This window comes from Lepidochelys kempii, chromosome 15, assembly GCF_965140265.1.
Source record: "Lepidochelys kempii isolate rLepKem1 chromosome 15, rLepKem1.hap2, whole genome shotgun sequence".
Lineage (NCBI taxonomy): Eukaryota > Metazoa > Chordata > Testudines > Cheloniidae > Lepidochelys > Lepidochelys kempii.
In genome coordinates, this window is record NC_133270.1 from 1847427 (window position 1) to 1866053 (window position 18627).

General features: G+C 45.8%; 1 protein-coding gene across 8 annotated transcripts in view; it reads right to left on the bottom strand.

Annotated features, from left to right (window-relative positions):
* Positions 1–18627, bottom strand: part of NF2 (NF2, moesin-ezrin-radixin like (MERLIN) tumor suppressor) — a 95417-nt gene that overhangs the window by 66262 nt on the left and 10528 nt on the right. For all 8 annotated transcript variants that reach the window (XM_073313220.1, XM_073313221.1, XM_073313225.1 and 5 more), the window contains exons 2-3: positions 2128–2253; positions 786–908 (exon numbers count right to left, since the gene is read on the bottom strand). In XM_073313220.1, coding sequence (XP_073169321.1) covers positions 786–908; positions 2128–2253 — 249 coding nt within the window. The remainder of the gene's footprint in view (positions 1–785; positions 909–2127; positions 2254–18627) is intronic.

Sequence of the window (18627 nt, forward strand, 5' to 3'; positions counted from 1 at the left end):
GAAACATTTAGTTCTCCATCCCACTCCATCTTAGTCATCAGCTTCTGACTCCATTGGTCTTATGGGATTTTCTTCTGCTCCAGTTATTTGGGGCCTACTTTGGTGAAGAAGAAAGCTTTATAGTGTACCCTGAATATGGCATGGGCTGGACTTGTCCTGCTCTCCTTCAGAAGGATGCGCCTGTGTTTTTTACAATAAAAATGCTAGCCATGCATTACGGACAGCTGGCATATCTTGACACAAGACATGCACACTCGTTGCAAGGGTGTGACACCTCCTGCACTTTGCTTAGCTCCCGAAACTGCCCCTCTGTCACACAGATACCCTCCTAGCGGGAGAGTATAACCTATTAATATTGCTAGTCACCTCATTTCATGATTTCTGTGTGTATATAAAGTCTGCTGCAGTTTCCACGGTAAACATCTGATGAAGTGAGCTGTAGCTCACGAAAGCTCATGCTCAAATAAATTGGTTAGTCTCTAAGGTGCCACAAGTACTCCTTTTCTTTTTGCGAATACAGACTAACACGGCTGTTCCTCTGAAACCTGTCATTTACAGACTGAGTATGTTGAATGCTGCTAGGTTTACTCAAACCATCTTTTCTCTATTTTTAGATCACCATGTGCTTATTGAAATTGCTCATTTCAGAGTGGGTTTGAACTTAAAGACGAGAAGCCATGCTGGGATGACCAGAGCCAGTCAACATTAAGAAACACACCTACAGCCCTACCACCCACCACATTTCCCAGCCCTTGGGAAGGGCAACCAGTTGCTGAAGCATATACCTGCAGAAAGAACAAGTGCTGTGTGATCTCCTGAACCAGCTCCTCCTCCGCATTCTCAGGGTAAAATTTGGCAAGGAAGTGAAAAGTGACCGGCTCCTCTGTTGGAACATCATGATCCAGGACCTGCAGGATTGGACAATCAATCAGTGACTCCAACCTCCCCAACACCATTGCCTCTTACAGCCTAGACACAGGTGCCAAACTTTTACTTCCCCTCAAACTGCAGTACTCCCTCTCCAGGTTTTCCAGTCACCTGGTCAATATGATGCAATCTGGGAAGTTCAGGAACCATTGCCCCACAGGCCTGTAAGAAGTTTGCAATTTCTACATATTTATAAAACAAACTCAAAGCAGAAACAAATCATCCTGCATGCTATGCATGAGGCAGAGGATTCATTTTTCTTCTTCCCTGCTGAGCACATACAGGTCCTACCAACACACACAAATCTTTCGTCAAAGTATGCAGTTTCCTGCTACAAAGACAACTGGTGAGCCTGGAAGTTGCTTTCATATTTTTTCTTAGGCAGAGAGATACAATCCTAACTTCTGTTCACTGAACTAAATATCCTGTGTTTGGAAACAGAGGCTCAACCAGACCTTTATTTCAATACTGCTCAAGAAAGGTTCATCTCAGACACCAGAAGGAAGAATTCCCTATTGTACATTTTCTAGTGGTTTGCCCAGTTTAGTTTTAAATCATACAAGCAAAAGAAATGATGGTTCCATTAGGAGACTATTCAGCAGTTGAGAGGATCACACTGTTGGGAAGTATTCCTTTCCTTAACTTCATCTCCCATATGTGTTCGCTATTGTGTCTCCTTCCTCGGCACTTCCATACCTCAAACACTGGCAGACTATTAGTAATGAGATGTCATACTTCAACCTCACTTTTCCAGTATTTGCACAGTATATTTTGGAAAGCTACCGCCTCTAAAGGGTCTGCCCTTTATGTACACATGGAGATTCTCCAAATAAGATATTAGACCCCATTTACATTATAATCATCTTGGGGGTATGGTTATAACATGGCTGTCCCTTGAAACATGTAATGCACCAGTTTTATAATGTAGAAGGGACCTTGTACGTATAGTCTAAGGCTTTGTGATGATTCAGGGATAGACTAAAGGTCCGACCTAACACTAACTGTGCTGGAGGACAATCATATTGTATTTGGATCTCTTGACTGATGTATCTATAAATCAGCCAAAGCCTAGTTCTGCTCCCGGTGCACCCCCAGAACTCCCACTGATGCATCTCCATGTTTCATGCATGGACAGCCAGGGAAAGTTCTACCCTCCCACTCCACCACACCCATCCCCTAAAAGGAAAGTTCTAGTCCAACCTTCTTGTCCATTTTGAGCCAGGCCACGGTATCCTTGATCGTGTACTGAAGTCCAAAGAACCAGGTTTCTCTAAGTCCCAGTGTCCTGCATACCAAGTCGAACAAATCCTTCCCTTTCCACTTCACCTGCAGCAAGAGAGCAAACAGCAAAGGGCATTTGAAAGATTGAACTATAATCTTCCCCTCCGCCCTTTCTTTCCATTCAGACACATCAAATTCACTTTCTCCTGCGTGTGTGCTTGCCCTCCCCCACTACTCCCACTGTCATGCCTTGTAATGCAGATACAGCACTAGGAATGCCAATGTTATCCTATTGCAAGCACACCGTACATTAAATCCTCCCATAGAATCCAGATGGCAGATCGGCAATTTTACCCTGCACTGCATGGAAGGGTGGTTTTACTCTGGAAATCAACCACAAACATGACTTTATGGAGGTCCCATGTTGAGCACGTCTCGGTGAAACCATATCAAATTGGTTCAGTTTAGAAGAAAGAAGTCAGTTTCTCTTACTGCTAATGCACCAAACCTCACCTGGGATCTGAAAAATCTGGGTTCTTTTCAACGCCCGCACCACCCTCAGTGGTCAATATTCAGCATGCAAAATTTTGCCTTTAATTGCACGTGTGCAACCCCAATGTCTTCAAATCCTGTTCCCAGCTATCCCTAGACTCACTTCAATATCTTCTACAGAGTTTCACAGATGACACAGAGAGCACCATTCGACCCTGAAACTGGAACTTAAACGATTTCTAATGATGATGCACAAACAAGAATAGACCAGTTTATTCTCCCGGAGTCATTAGCTCTGCAGGACTGACAGGAATAAAAAGTAACAAAAGCCTCATTTTTATCACTGAAGTCTGCAACTCTGTTCTAGACACACACAAGGAGCAGCTGTGGTGTGAGTAACAAAGGGCCATTTTTACAGAGTACAACCACACTTTACACTGGAGACATTTGGTAATAAAAAGTAACTGCTGGAGCCGAGAAAACTGACTCAGGCCACAAGCCATGACCTTCCAACAGTTCCACAGTTGCCTCAGCCTTGTTAAAGTTTGATTTTAAAAAATGAAGGGGGGGGGAGGAGGAAGATGAAGAGGGATATAAAACAGGAGATCCTATATTCCAAAGCCACTTCGCTTTTCCACTTGCATGAATGGAAATACTGCTGGACAGGGACATATGGCCATTTTTTCAAAACCCTAGGGCAGAAGAATCTCAGCACACCTCCCTGTCACAGCCGCTCAATCTTAGTACCACCTGGACAGCTTCACTATTAATGCTAAAGAACAGCAGAGATCGTGCGTCACCCACACCAGCGGCTGTGACACACTGCCACCTTGTGGGTAATACAGTCAAGGAATACGTAGTCCCTTTCATTACTCCACGGCTGTTTTGAGTCAAAAGGAACAGATCAGAACTCCTTCCCTCACCCAATACATGCACAAATGTTACCAGAGCATTCCGAAGAACAGAAGATTGCAGATGCTCAAATAAAAACAAATCAAATGTCAGAGAGCATCTCTGTGATCCACAGAAGATACAATCAAACCGTGAGGTTGAAAGGACCCAGGGTTGATTTTCCAGTGTTGCCATTAGAAGGCCCTAATTCCAGGGGTTCAAACGCACCTCCTGCAATGGGATACAACTTGGTGTATGAGGACTCAGTCTGGGAGGGAGTTTTTTCTGGCCAGTTTTTTCAAGGGGAGTGTAATCTGAGGTTTTAAACAAAACACAGAGAGAGAATAAAAGATGCAAAATGCTATTTTGTGCTTCTAAAATTCAGAACATTTTTAGCAAGAGGTTATTTCCTAACTAGGACTAAATTGCTTTGTGTAAAAGGTCATCTTTATGGCTATTGTTTTAAAAGGACCAATTAAGGTTTACGTACAGACATTTATCTACCAGAGATGAGAAAGAAAGCGTTCACAAATTCAGGTTACTGCGCACTGCCATTTGGAGGCTTTCATCCACAGATGCAATTTGTACTCTATGGAATCAATGTTTTGAAACTCCAGCTGTGCTTTAGACTGCAAACTACACTGAGGCACCCCAGCTGGAGTTTAAACCAGCCTGCAGACTACAAATGATCTGCAGTTACATAACTTTGTGCAAAAACCTATGTTAAAATTCTCAACTACAAACACTGAGTTAACTATCACAAGTAAATTGATTCTCTCCTCTCCAGAAAGAGGTCTATGGTTAGTTTAAAATATCAGTTTCAGAGTAACAGCCGTGTTAGTCTGTATTCGCAAAAAAGAAAAGGAGTACTTGTGGCACCTTAGAGACTAACCAATTTATTTGAGCATGAGCTCACAAAAGCTCATGCTCAAATAAATTAGTTAGTCTCTAAGGTGCCACAAGTACTCCTTTTCTTTTTAAAATATCGGCGGCCAGAATTTAACTGAGATCTGTGTTTTCTCCCCACAAATGTAATTTCGCCCTTTGTGTATAAAGTATTTTGAATGACAGAGTTATGGTTGCTGTGGGAACTATACATTTTACTGTGGTGTTAAAATTCCAACCACTTCACATTAGCATACCCCCCCACACACACACACACACTTTAATTGAAAATAATAGTTGAATAGGAATCCAGTTTATTTCAACATATATGACTGAATTCCACACCTTGATATTTATAATTAAGGTTACAATTTAATCATGGGTATTTTTAGTAAAAGTCATGGACAGGTCATGGGCAAGAAACAAAAAAATTACAGCCTGCGACCTGAACATAAATACCCGTGACTGAATCTTAAGAGCGGGGGCACCAGCAGCTGTGGGGGGTGGTCCCGGGGACCAACTGTCCAGGACCACCAGAGCAGCAGCCAGTGCAGCTGGCCTGAGCGCGGTTGCCACTCCAGCAGCAGCTGGTGTGGCTGGCTGCGGGGCCCCCGGAGCAGCTAACTGCAGAGCCGCAGCAGCTGGTGTGGCTGTTCCTGGGACCAGCTGTTCCTGGGACCAGCTGCTTGGGCGGCCCTGGGGTCAGCCACACTGGCTGCTGAAGAAGTCACAGAAAGTCATGGAATCCGTGACTTCCTGCAACCTCCATGACAAACACCGTGCCCTATTTTATAAAACTTTGCATTTAGACAGCATGAACTCCAAATGCTTTACAGACATTCCCAATCTAAGCCCCTGCACCCTATTAGATAGGCAAGTTACATTTTACAATCAAGGAACATAAAAAAGCACAGAGGGGTGAAATGACTTGTCCTGGTTACACAGAGAGCCTGTGACACAGCCAGGAATAAAACTCAAGACTTCTTGACTCTCTGACCTGTGCTTTACAACACCATCCCCCTGCTTATGTTAATCATGGGAAGTTTTAGCATAAAGGATCATCTTTTAGAAAGTTCTGAGTGCCTGAAAGCAAGGTTTATAATTCTCCACCTTGGCCATAAACTAGAACGGTTGCTGTAATAAAAGCTAAATCCCCAAATGAAAACTATGTTAGGCGAGTAACCTTAAACTAACAGCAATGGCTCTGCTACTGTCCAAGCACAATGGAGTTTGGGGTTGGAGTTGGAGTTGGGGCCACCATGCTCCTTCAATGTCGCTGTTGAGCCAAAGCCTTCAAAAAGAACGGTCTGGAATTTGTGGTCTTGTATTATCCCACGGACTTTATTGTCAAATGGTTTGCTAGCTATATTTGCGAGTCTTGAAGGAATAGTGGATGAACTACTCTATAAACAGGGCTAAGTGCTGCAAAGCTTTTATTTTGTGGGGCTGGAATTTATTTTCTTTACTAAGTGCAGAGTACTTCTAATTTATCAGCATAGAGTGCATTAAGTAAACAGCACTAAGCACTTAAAAACTCAGCAGTTGGCTGCTGGAATACAGTACTTCCAGTCTATTCACACGATCAGATTTGGGATCTATTAACAGGGGGTACGTTATCTATTAATCTGCACCAGGAGTCATATGCAATTGGCAGGCAGCCAAAGCATCACTCTGATAATACAATCTATTTTGGTATTGCATCCTTACTAGAAGTGTCACAACTGCTTCTTAGGCAATTACAGCCTACACAGTAGCTTCAAATATGAGCAGAGAGGTTAGCTGAGCTTCCATAAATACTGCAGGGTAAATGGTAGGGAGGCCACATTTTAGTGAAAACACACACAAGGAGAGAATCCAGTTGCTGAGAGAGAAAGTTCATGTATGGATCTACTCTGCAAAATGGACTATAAGGCAGGCACCTTGCTGTTCCGTGTTTTTTTTTTCAATGACTCCAGATCAAATTCACTCAATTCACAAGGAAAAATGAGTTTTCTAACTACCAGCCCTGCAAACTGGTAACTCTGCAAACTCTGCCATCCGAGAGTCAAACTGAGTTCTTACCTACTGGAGCTTCATCAGGAACACAGTTCCGCGGGCCTAATTTTGCTCGCAGTCACATTTGTGCAACACCACTGTCACCACTGGGTTTGCACAGGTTTAACCAAGAGCACAACTGGGCCCAGCAACTGGAATGTAATTGATGATACATGAGCCACAACAGAATCCAGCTCACTCGCTTGTAGCTGTGTTGGCGCAGTAGAGGGAACAGGAGTCAAATATTACTTTTGTGACTAAAGTAAGCAGGTATGGCCCCACATATGAAACAGGGATAAGACCTGTTATGTAAGAAGGAGCTATTTATACAGTCACTTGTTAGAATCAAATTGTAGTGGTCAAACAGCCAGCTGAAAGTGTGACTTTTAAGACATGATTCAAGTCTGTAGAACAAACATTTGATAGTATTACTTTACTTAGGTGACTAATGCAGAAAATGGATCCTCAGTCAAGCAGGTCACTTTATTATTTATCTAAGCATCAAGATTCTACTGAGCCCCGTACCAGCCCTAAAGGACAGTCCTGGCCCAGCGAGCTTACAGTCTAAAAAGACAAAGATCAGACACAGAGGAGTGAAACAGAGTCCCAGAGAATAGCGCTAACTCTTAACATGACACACTTGTGTTTACGGGCCTCATGGATGAAGTGAGCTTTGAGGACATATTTGAATGAAAAGAAGATGGGCACCTATCACGATGGAATAAGGAGGAGGATCCAGGTGTAGGGAGCAGAATAAAATAGAAGTGACAAGAGGAGGGGAGAAAGTAAGCAGGTTTCACTAGCAAAACTGAAAGTAATGGGATTGGTTGGAGTAAGTAGGTTGAAGTGGAGAAAAATTAGACTGGCTGAACACTGCTACCTGTGCTTTTTAAAACAGCAGGGTGCATCAAATAATGGGTAGTAAAACGGAGGGTGCATCAAATAGCAGGCTGTAACAAGACAGATACATCTACCCGGCCCATAGGGAGATGTCCAAATGACTCCCAAGGCATCTTATAAATCCAAACAAGGCAGCTTGCTATGGGGTGTACTCACCTCTCATCGGGAATTTTAAACTATAGCAGCAGTAGGAAAAAAAAGACCACAACATAGTTGGATTTAAAACCTGAGAGCAGATAGGGAATAAAAAATATTCTTCAAATTCTTTTTTAATGAACAGATGTCAAATCCTTTAAACTGTCACTTACTAAGCCACAAGAGGCAGCTGTAAAAGTTATTTTTATTTACTAATGTTGTAGGACAACTTGATAATGAGATTTTAATTAAACTCTATTTCAGTTAACCACCAAGGAAATCAAAAACGCATGAAGGCACATCAACCCAGATGGTGCAGTTGAGCATGTATCTCAGCGTCTGCCCAGGATCTAGAGATGAGGGAGTGGTGCTGGAAACTCTATCCAGGTAACAGAGGTACCTTAGGAGAAAGTAACCAGAAGAGATGTTGAAAATTATAACAGACCCTAGCCTGAGGGTGTTTCCCACCATTTAAACACTTGAGTTTGTAATTTGGGAGTTAGATGATCAGATAGCAACAGTAACTAGGACAGCTCTCTTCCCACCCCCACCCCGGATGTGTCCAGGAGGTTATGCATCTGTCAGCACACCTCAGTTCTGCAAACTGTGCCTTTGTCGCCTTGAGATTAGAGTACAGTAATGTGCCCCACAAGGAGATGCACCTGAAATCCATTTGGAGACGGAAACTGGTGCAGAATGCAACTACCTGCTTGTTAAGTGAGGTTCTTCACTGTGAACATCATACTGGTACTCCGTGATCTGCATTGGCTGCCAACTGGTTTCTGGGTGGAATTTAAGGAGAAGGCAACCAATCTTTCACTAACACTGATATACTATTGCTATGTTTCATAATCAATGGGTCACAATCACAACCTGGAGGTAGGTTGAAAAAGGCAATCAGAGGGGTTCACAAGGTGCTGATGATGTTATTAGGGTTCTAAAGCAAAGAAAATAAAATTTCTGGAATAGCTTCACGAGGGCCAAAACCTTCAAAGTTGGTGAGATCAAATGTAGTTATAGTTGATTTCCAGGTCAAGTATTCTCTAGCGACTGCTACATACACACATAACAAAAAAAAAAGCCCAGGATATTTTGATTTATGTAAAGCACATAAGCAGTGTTCTACACTACAAATTTAGGTCGGATTTAGCAGCGTTAGATTGGTTTAGCCCTGCACCCGTCCACACTACGAAGCCATTTTTTCCGACTTTAAGGGCTCTTAAAATCGGTTTCTGTACTCCTCCCCGACGAGCGGATTAGCGCTGAAATCAACCTCGCTGGGTCAAGTTTGGGGTAGCCTGGATGCAATTTGACGGTATTGGCCTCCGGGAGCTATCCCAGAGTGCTCCATTGTGACCATTCTGGACAGCACTCTCAACTCGGATGCACTGTCCAGGTAGACAGAAAAAGCCCGCGAACTTTTTAATTTAATTTCCTGTTTGGCCAGTGTGGCAAGCTGATCAGCACAGGTCCCTGTGCAGAGCTCTTTAGCACAGGTGACCATGGAGTCCCAGAATCGTAAAAGAGCTCCAGCATGGACCGAATCAGAGGTACCAGATCTGATCGCTATAGGAGACGACGAAATCCATGCTATCAGAACTCCGTTCCAAAAGACCAAAATGCGAAAATATTTGAAAAAAAAAAATCCAAGGGTATGAAGGACAGAGGTTATTACAGAAACCAGCAGTAGTGCTGAGTGAAACTTAAGGAGCTTAGGCAAGCCTACCAAAAAACCCAAGAGGCAAATGCCCATTTGGGGTCAGAGCCACAGACATGCCGCTTCTATGATGAGCGGCATGCAATTCTAGGGAGTGCCCCTCCCACTGCCCCACCCCTGTACATGGACTCCTGCAAGGAGGGAGTCTCACACAACAGGGATGAGGATTTTGGGGACAAGGAAGATGACGAGGAGGGGGAGGTTGAAGATAGCGCACACCAGGCAAGCGGAGAAACCGCTCTTCCTGACAGCCAGGAACTGTTTATCACCTTGGATCCAATACCCTCCCAACCCGGGCTCCCAGACCTTGAAGGCAGAGAAGGCAGCTCTGGTGAGTGTACCTTTGTAAATATAATACACGGTTTAAAAGCAAGCGTGTTTAATGATTAATTTGCCCTGAAGACTTGGGATACATTCTAGGCCAGTACAGCTACTAGAAAAGTCTGTTAATATGTATGGGGATGGAGCGGAAATCCTCCAGGGACATCTCAATGAAGCTGTCCTGGAGGTATTCCCAAAGCCTTTGCAAAAGGTTTCTGGGGAGGGCAGCCTTATTCCGTCCTCCATGGAAGGACACTTTACCACGGCAGGCCAGCAGCACGTAATCTGGAATCACTGCATAAGAAAGCATGGCAGCGTATGGTCCTGGTGTTTGCTGGCATTCAAGCAACATCCGTTCTTTATCTCTGTATGTTATCCTCAGGAGAGTGATATCATTTATGGTCACCTGGTTGAAACAGGGGAATTTTATTAAGGGGCATTCAGAGGTGGCCGTTCCTGCTGGGCTGTTTGCCTGTGGCTGAACAGAAATCATCCCAGCTGTTAGCCACGCGGTGGGGGGAAGGGTGAAGCGATCATCCCAGAGAATGGGGAGGGGGTTAGTTGGGTTTGTGCTGCACGTTAACCAGAAAACCACAGCCCCTCCTTTTAAATGGCCAACCCATTTTAAAGGGCCAACCCAATGGGTGCTTGGTATGGGAAATGAGGGTGCTGCTGTTGGAAACCATTCCCACACGTTAGGAAGGATAAAGAAGCCAAAAGACTGTGGCTTACCATGGCTGCCTGCAAGCCGAATTCTGTTGCCCGCCGGCCCTGCGTGTGTGTGATCTCACACCATACTGGCAGGCCTCGACATAAGAGGCAAAACGTGACCTTGTAAAGAAAGCACATGTGCTATGTAATGTTAACAGCTTGGTTCACCGTGAAAGAGTCTACTCATTGTTATCTAAAATGTCTCTTTTTAAAAACTAAATCTCCCTTTTTTCCCTCCCGCAGCTGCAAATATTTCAACACTCCCCCTGTCATCTCCGTCCCAGAGGCCATCAAAGATTAGAAGCCGGAAAAAAACGCACTCGTGATGAAATGTTCTCTGAGCTCATGCAGGCCTCCCATGCTGAAAGAGCCAAGCACAATGCGTTGAGGGAGACAATGTCAGAGTCCAGGAAAGCACAAAATGAATGCAAGGACCGGAGGCACGAGCGAGAGGACCGGAGGCACGAGCGAGAGGACCGGAGGCACGAGCGAGAGGACCGGAGGCACGAGCGAGAGGACCGGAGGCACGAGCGAGAGGACCGGAGGCAGGATGCAATGCTGAGGCTACTGAAGGATCAAACTGATATGCTCTGGCGTATGGTTGAGATGCAGGAAAGACAGCAGGAACACAGACTGCCACTGCAGCCCCTGTGTAACCAACCACCCTCCTCTCCAAGTTCCATAGCCTTCTCACCCAGACTCCCAAGAATGCAGTGGGGGGCCCTCCAGGCACCCAACCACTCCACCCCAGAGGACTGCCCAAACAACAGAAAGCTGGCATTCAATAAGTTTTGAAGTGCAGTGTGGCCTTGTCCTTCCATCCTCCACTCCTCCTGAACCCCACATGGTGCTTCCCTCCTCCCCCACCCCTTGGCAGTTATCCCCCTATTTGTGTGACGAATTAATAAAGAATGCATGAATTTGAAACAACAATGACTTTATTGCCTCTGCCAGCGGTGATCAAAAGAGGGGAGGGATGGGCGGTTGGCTTACAGGGAAGTAGAGTGAACCAAGGGGGCGGGTTTTCATCAAGAAACAAACAGAACTTTCACACCGTAGCCTGGCCAGTCATGAAACTGGTTTTCAAAGCTTTTCCGACGCGCAGATTTTGTGGAGCACACAGCAAGCAGTAATAATGATGGAAATATTGGTTTTGCTGAGGTCTAACCGAGCCGGTAAACTGCACCGGCGCGCTTTTAGACATCCAAATGCACATTCTACCACCATTCTGCACTTGCTCAGCCTACAGTTGACCAGCTCCTGACTACTGCCCAGGCTGCCTGCGTATGGCTTCATGAGCCATGGCATTAAGGGGTAGGCTGGGTCCCCAAGGATAACTATAGCAATTTCAACATCCCCAACGGTTATTTTCTGGTCTGGAAAGTAAGTCACTTGCTGCAGCTGTTCCCACCAACCAGAATTCCTAAAGATGTGAGCATCATGCACCTTTCCTGGCTATCCCATGTTGATGTTGATGAAACGTCCCTTGTGATCCACCAGTGCTTGCCGCACCATTGAAAAGTAGCCCTTTCGATTTATGTACTGGCTGCCTTGGTGGTCCGGTCCCAAGATAGGGATATGCGTTCTGTCTATAGCTCCACCACAGTTAGGGAATCCCATTTCAGGAAAGCCATCCACTATGACCTGCACTATGACGGGCTCCACCTAACAAAGAGAGGGAAGAGCATCTTTGGAAGCAGGCTGGCTAACCTAGTGAGGAGGGCTTTAACCTAGGTTCACCAGGGGAAGGAGACCAAAGCCCTGAGGTAAGTGGGGACGTGGGATACCGGGAGGAAGCACGAGCAGGAGAACGCGAAAGGGGAGGGCACCTGCCTCATACTAAGAAAGCAGGACAAACAGCAAGTTATCTCAAGTGCCTATACACAAATGCAACAAGCCTGGGAAACAAGCAGAGAGAACTAGAAGTCCTGGCACAGTCAAGGAATTATGATGTGATTGGAATAACAGAGACTTGGTGGGATAACTCATATGACTGGAGTACTGTCGTGGATGGATACAAACTGTTCAGGAAGGACAGGCTGAGCAGAAAAGGTGGGGGAGTTGCATTGTAAGTAAGGGAGCAGTATAACTGCTCAGAGCTCCGGTATGAAACTGCAGAAAAACCTGAGTGTCTCTGGATTAAATTTAGAAGCATGAGCAACAAGCGTGATGTCATGGTGGGAGTCTGCTACAGACCACTGGATCAGGGGGGATGAGGTGGAAGAAGCTTGCTTCCGGCAACTACCGGAAGTTACTAGATCACAGACTCTGGTTCTTATGAGAGACTTCAATCACCCTGATATCTGCTGGGAGAGCAATACAGCGGTGCACAGACTATCCAAGAAGTTTTTGGAAAGGGTAGGGGACAATTTCCTGGTGCAAGTGCTGGAGGAACCAACAAGGGGCAGAGCTCTTCTTGACCTGCTGCTCACAAACCGGGAAGTATTAGTAAGAGAAGCAAAAGTGGACGGGAACCTGGGAGGCAGTGACCATGAGATGGTCGAGTTCAGGATCCTGACACAGGGAAGAAAGGAGAGCAGCAGAATAGTGACCCTGGACTTCAGAAAAGCAGACTTTGACTCCCTCAGGGAACTGATGGGCAGGATCCCCTGGGAGAATAACATGAGGGGGAAAGAAGTCCAGGAGAGCTGGCTGTATTTTAAAGAATCCTTATTGAAGTTGCAGGAACAAGCCATCCCGACGTGTAGAAAGAACAGTAAATATGGCAGGCGACCAGCTTGGCTTAACAGTGAAATTCTTGCTGATCTTGAACGCAAAAAAGAAGCTTACAAGAATTGGAAGATTGGACAAATGACCAGGGAAGAGTATAAAAATTTTGCTTGGGGATGCAGGAGTGAAATCAGGAAGGCCAAATCACACCTGGAGTTGCAGCTAGCAAGAGATGTTAAGAGTAACAAGAAGGGTTTCTTCAGGTATGCTAGCAACAAGAAGAAAGCCAAGGAAAGTGTGGGCCCCTTACTGAATGAGGGAGGCAACCTAGTGACAGAGGATGTGGAAAAAGCTAAAGTATTCAATGCTTTTTTTGCCTGTCTTCACGAACAAGGTCAGCTCCCAGACTACTGCACTGGGCAGCACAGCATGGGGAGGAGGTGACCAGCCCCCTGTGAAGAAAGAAGTGGTTCGGGACTATTTAGAAAAGCTGGACGAGCACAAGCCCATGGGGCCGGATGCGCTGCATCCGAGAGTGCTAAAGGAGTTGGTGGATGTGATTGCAGAGCCATTGGCCATTATCTTTGATAACTCAGGACGATCGGGGGAGGTCTCGGATGACTGGTGAAAGGCTTATGTAGTGCCCATCTTTTAAAAAGGGAAGGAAGATGATCCTGGGAACTACAGGCCAGTCAGCCTCACCTCAGTCCCTGGAAAAATCATGGAGCAGGTCCTCAAGGAATCAATTCTGAAGCACTTAGAGGAGAGGAAAGTGATCAGGAACAGTCAGCATGGATTCACCAAGGGCAAAAGTCATGCCTGACTAATTAATTGCCTTCTATGACGAGATAACTGGCTCTGTGGATGAGGGGAAACCCGTGGACATGTTATTCCTTGACTTTAGCAAACCTTTTGATACGTCTCCCACAGTATTCTTGTCAGTAAGTTAAAGAAGTATGGCCTGGATGAATGGACTATAAGGTGGATAGATTGTCGGGCTCAACAGGTAGTAATCAATGGCTCCATGTCTAGTTGGCAGCTGGTATCAAGTGGAGTGCCCCAAGGGTCGGTCCTCGAGCCGGTTTTGTTCAATATCTTCATAAATGATCTGGAGGATGGTGTGGATTGCACCCTCAGCAAGTTTGCAGATGACACTAAACTGGGAGGAGAGATAGAGACGCTGGAGAGTAGGGATAGGATACAGAGGGACCTAGACAAATTAGAAGATTGGGCCAAAAGAAATCTGATGAGGTTCAACAAGGACAAGTGCAGAGTCCTGCACTTAGGACAGAAGAATCCCATGCACCACCACAGACTGGGGACCAAATGGCTAGGCAGCAGTTCTGCAGAAAAGGACCTAGGGGTTACAGTGGACGAGAAGCTCGATATGAGTCAACAGTGTGCCCTTGTTGCCAAGAAGGCCAATGGCATTTTGGGATGTATAAGTAGGGGCATTGCCAGCAGATTGAGGGATGTGATCGTTCCCCTCTATTTGACAGTGGTAAGGCCTCATCTGGAGTTCTGTATCCAGTTTTGGACCCCACACTACAAGGAGGATGTGGAAAAATTGGAAAACGTCCAGCAGAGGGCAACAAAAATGATTAGGGGACTGGAACACATGACTTATGAGGAGAGGCTGAGGGAACTGGGATTGTTTAGTCTGGGGAAGAGAAGAATGAGGGGGGATTTGATAGCTGCTTTCAACTACCTGAAAGGGGGTTCCAAAGAGGATGGATCTAGGCTGTTCTCAGTGGTAGCATATAACAGAACGAGGACTAATGGTCTCAAGTTGCAGTGGGGGAGGTTTAGGTTGGATATTAGGAAAAACTTTTTCACTAGGAGGGTGGTGAAACACTGGAATGCGTTACCTAGGGAGGTGGTGGAATCTCCTTCCTTAGAAGTTTTTAAGGTCAGGCTTTACAAAGCCCTGGCTGGGATGATTTAGTTGGAGATTGTTCCTGCTTTGAGCAGGGGGTTGGACTACATGACCTCCTGAGGACCCTTCCAACTCTGATATTCTGTGATTCTATGATTTCCCGGAGTCACTACCCTTGATAGCAGCAGCTCAGTGATAGCGTTGGCTACTTGCATCACAGCAGCCGCCACAGTAGATTTGCCCACTCTAAATTGATTCCTGACTGACCGGTAGCTGTCCGGCGTTGCAAGCTTCCAGAGGGCTATCGCCACTCACTTGTGGACTGTGAGGGCTGCTCTTCTCTTGGTATTCTGGCACTTCAGGGGAGGGGAAAGCAAGTCACAAAGTTCCATGAAAGTGCCTTATGCATATGAAAGTTTGCGGCCACTGGGAATCATCCCAGACCTGCAACACTATGTGGTCCCACCAGTCTGTGCTTGTTTCCTGGGCCCAGAATCGGTGTTCCATGGCATGAGCCTGCCCCATTGCCACCAGGATGGCCAGACTGCCAGGGCCCGTACTTTGAGAGAAGTCTGTGTTCATGTCCTCATCACTCTCCTCACCGCGCTGCCGTCGCCTCCTCACCTGCTTTTGCAGGTTCTGGTTCTGCATATACTGCATGATAATGAGCATGGTGTTTAGAGTGGTCACAACTGCCACTGTGATCTGAGCGGGCTCCATGCTTGCCATGGTATGGCGTGAGCAGGAGAGCAGAGTGGCAGCGGAAGTGGCGGGTGGATGACAGTGCTGACAGCAATATGGCACCCACACGGAATAAGGCGCAAAACAATTGTCGGCCGTTGCTTTCACGGCGGGAGGGAGGGGTTGGCTGGCAGCAGATGGTGCTGCTGGCTGGGAGAGCAGCCTGAAGCAGAATGGCCCCCTCAAGGATTGAACTCACAACCTGGGGTTTAGCAGGCCAATGCTCAAACCACTGAGCTATCCCTCTGCCAATATTCCAGGCAGGACTGAATCTCCATTAGACAAAACTTAAAGAAGAGAATGACCTGACTCACCCCCATTTATGTGCAGACACCCCTGACAGACCTCACTGAGATCTACCAGGAGCACCCATGTCTGCTCAGGCACCCCAACCAACCTGACCAAGGCTGGCCAGAGCACCCAGGAGATGACGAGGATGGCTACCAGTTATGAGCTCCTGCTGTGTAGCAATGCAGTCCCACGTCTGCCAGCACCCAGGGACATATGGTGACAGTGAGCTGAGCGGGGTCCATGCTTGCCGTGGTATGGTGTCTGCACGGGTAACCCATGAAAAAGGCACGAAACGATTGTCTGCCGTTGCTTTCACGGAGGGAGGGAGGAGGGGCCTGACGACATGTACCCAGAACCACCCGCAACAATGTTTTTTGCCTCGTCAGGCACTGGGATCTCAACCCAAAATTCCAATGGGCGGCGGAGACTGCAGGAACTGTGGGATAGCTACCCACAGTGCAAGGCTCCGGAAGTCGACGCTAGTCTCAGTACTGTGGACGCACTCCGCCGATTTAATGATCTTAAGTGGGAACACACACAATCGACTGTATAAAATCGCTTCCTAAAAATTCGACTTTTATAAATTCAGCCTAATTTTGTAGTGTAGACAACCCTATGAGTGGAACACTCTTAACTTCATAGGGTCTCTGCAATTCATTCCCCAGCATTTATGGTACTACGCAGTAAAGGCACTGTTGCAGTTTTATGTTGCACTGTAGCCACAAAAAGTTTTTGCTCCTCTGTATTATTCATATTGTGCATTTTGAAAGTGGATTGGGCATTTACACATATTGTAATATTAATACAGATACAGACAGACAGACTGGGGAGCACAAAGAAACAATCAGACATTGTTACACACTGTGTAACAGAACTTAGATTACTAAGACATCTGGTATGCCTTGTCTTATCCTTTGATTGTAAGCTCTTTGGGGCAGGGACAGTCTTTTTGCTCTGTGTCTGTACAGCGCCTAGCACAATGGGGGCCTGGCCCACACCTGGAAATCCTAGGCACTACAATAATACAAATAATAATAGGATAGACAGCTGTTGGAGGAATGCTGTTGGTTAGTTGTGGTGCAGTGCTTTCTGGAAGCAAGATAAGCCATCAGTAAAATCGTTTCCTTGTCCACATTGCTCAGACCGAGGCTATGTCTACACTACCATGGTAAGTCAACCTACACTACGCAACTCCAGCTACATACCTTAGGCCAAGTTACTGCAGGGTCTACACAGCAGGGGGTCAACGGGAGAAACTCTCTCGTCGGGGGTAGAGTACAGGGGTCGACAGGAGAGCGATCTGCTGTCGATTTGGCGGGTCTTCACTAGACCTGCTAAATCGACTGCCAGTGGATCGATCTCAGAGCATCGATCCCAGCTGTAGCGTAGACCTCCCCTGAATCTCCTAGGCTGCAGCTGCTGCCTGTAGGATGCCACTGCAAGCAAAACAAGAGCATTATATAGTATTAAAAATACACACACAAAACCAGATAGATGAATTTCTAACTCAAAAAAGAATGTCTATCTTAAAAATAAAGACAGTCTGTCAGATCCAGAGAAACTGTCATGGTTTATAAGGAATTCGAGGACTGTGGGAGAAAAGATAGGATTTGGAGGAAAAAATTGGGAGGAGAAGACGGTTACGGGGCACACAGGATCAGAGAGGGCCGTCCGTTCATAGGGGACAGTACAAAGGAAGGCACATAAACCACAGAATGTCTCATGTGAATGACTTGTAAGTATTCTAAGAAGGGAGAAGCAGAGCTGAATTATACCACAGGCAAGGCAGATGTCTCTGATAAACTAACCAATTTATTTGAGCATAAGCTTTTGTGCTGTAGCTCACGAAAGCTTATGCTCAAATAAATTGGTTAGTCTCTAAGGTGCCACAAGTACTCCTTTTCTTTTTGCGAATACAGACTAACACAGCTGTTACTCTGAAATCTGATAAACTAATTCCCAAATCACACAACCTGCTAGAATTCAATGGGCATTATGTTCTTTTTTTGTGTGCACATCTCCTCATTGTATCACCAGAAAGTTCAAATGAAAACAGGAGCCTCTCCTCTGCATTTCCTGTATTTTTAAAAAAAAAAAAAAATCAGCAGTTTCCAAATCGCACCCACCTCCCAGACAGTCTCCGAATACCCTAAGAGCACTGGGCAATCACACCCTGATTTGGCAGGTGGCATTTCAGCTACTTCACTGAAATTCACTTTGCAGTCAGGGAAGGGTTTGGTGTTTTTCCTCTCCTACTTTTTAAAGAGAACATTTACTGCTGCTGACAACCACACGTTTTTCCCCGAGCTGTTAACTTGCCAGCCATTTGTTGAAGGTCAGCTGCATTAGAGAGTTCGTTGTCACTACAGTACTGGTACACCATTGTCAAATTGCTGTCATTTGGTGTTTATCTACATGTGGGGAGGGATGTACACAACTTTGTTTGAGTATTGTGCAAAGGAAGGGGAATTTCACTCATCTCCCATTTACTCATCTGCCATCACTTTTTAGCACTAAGAACCAAATTCTGCCCTGATTTACACCCTCATCCCTTCCTGTGCAACACCCATGAAGTCAATTTGGCCCTACAGATTGCCAGAAAGAGAACCCTGGTTTACTCCTGGGTTGAAACATAGGTGTCATGGCTCAGCTAAGTAGCTCTTAACATCCTGCTAAGGAATCTTATGACAAATACTATACCATACAGTGCCAGCATTGGGCCCTGTCTATTTAAAAGTCAACTGAACAGCTTTCCAAGCAATAAAGAATTAGTTTAAGCCCCAGACCAGCAACAAGATGCAAGTTTAGACTGACA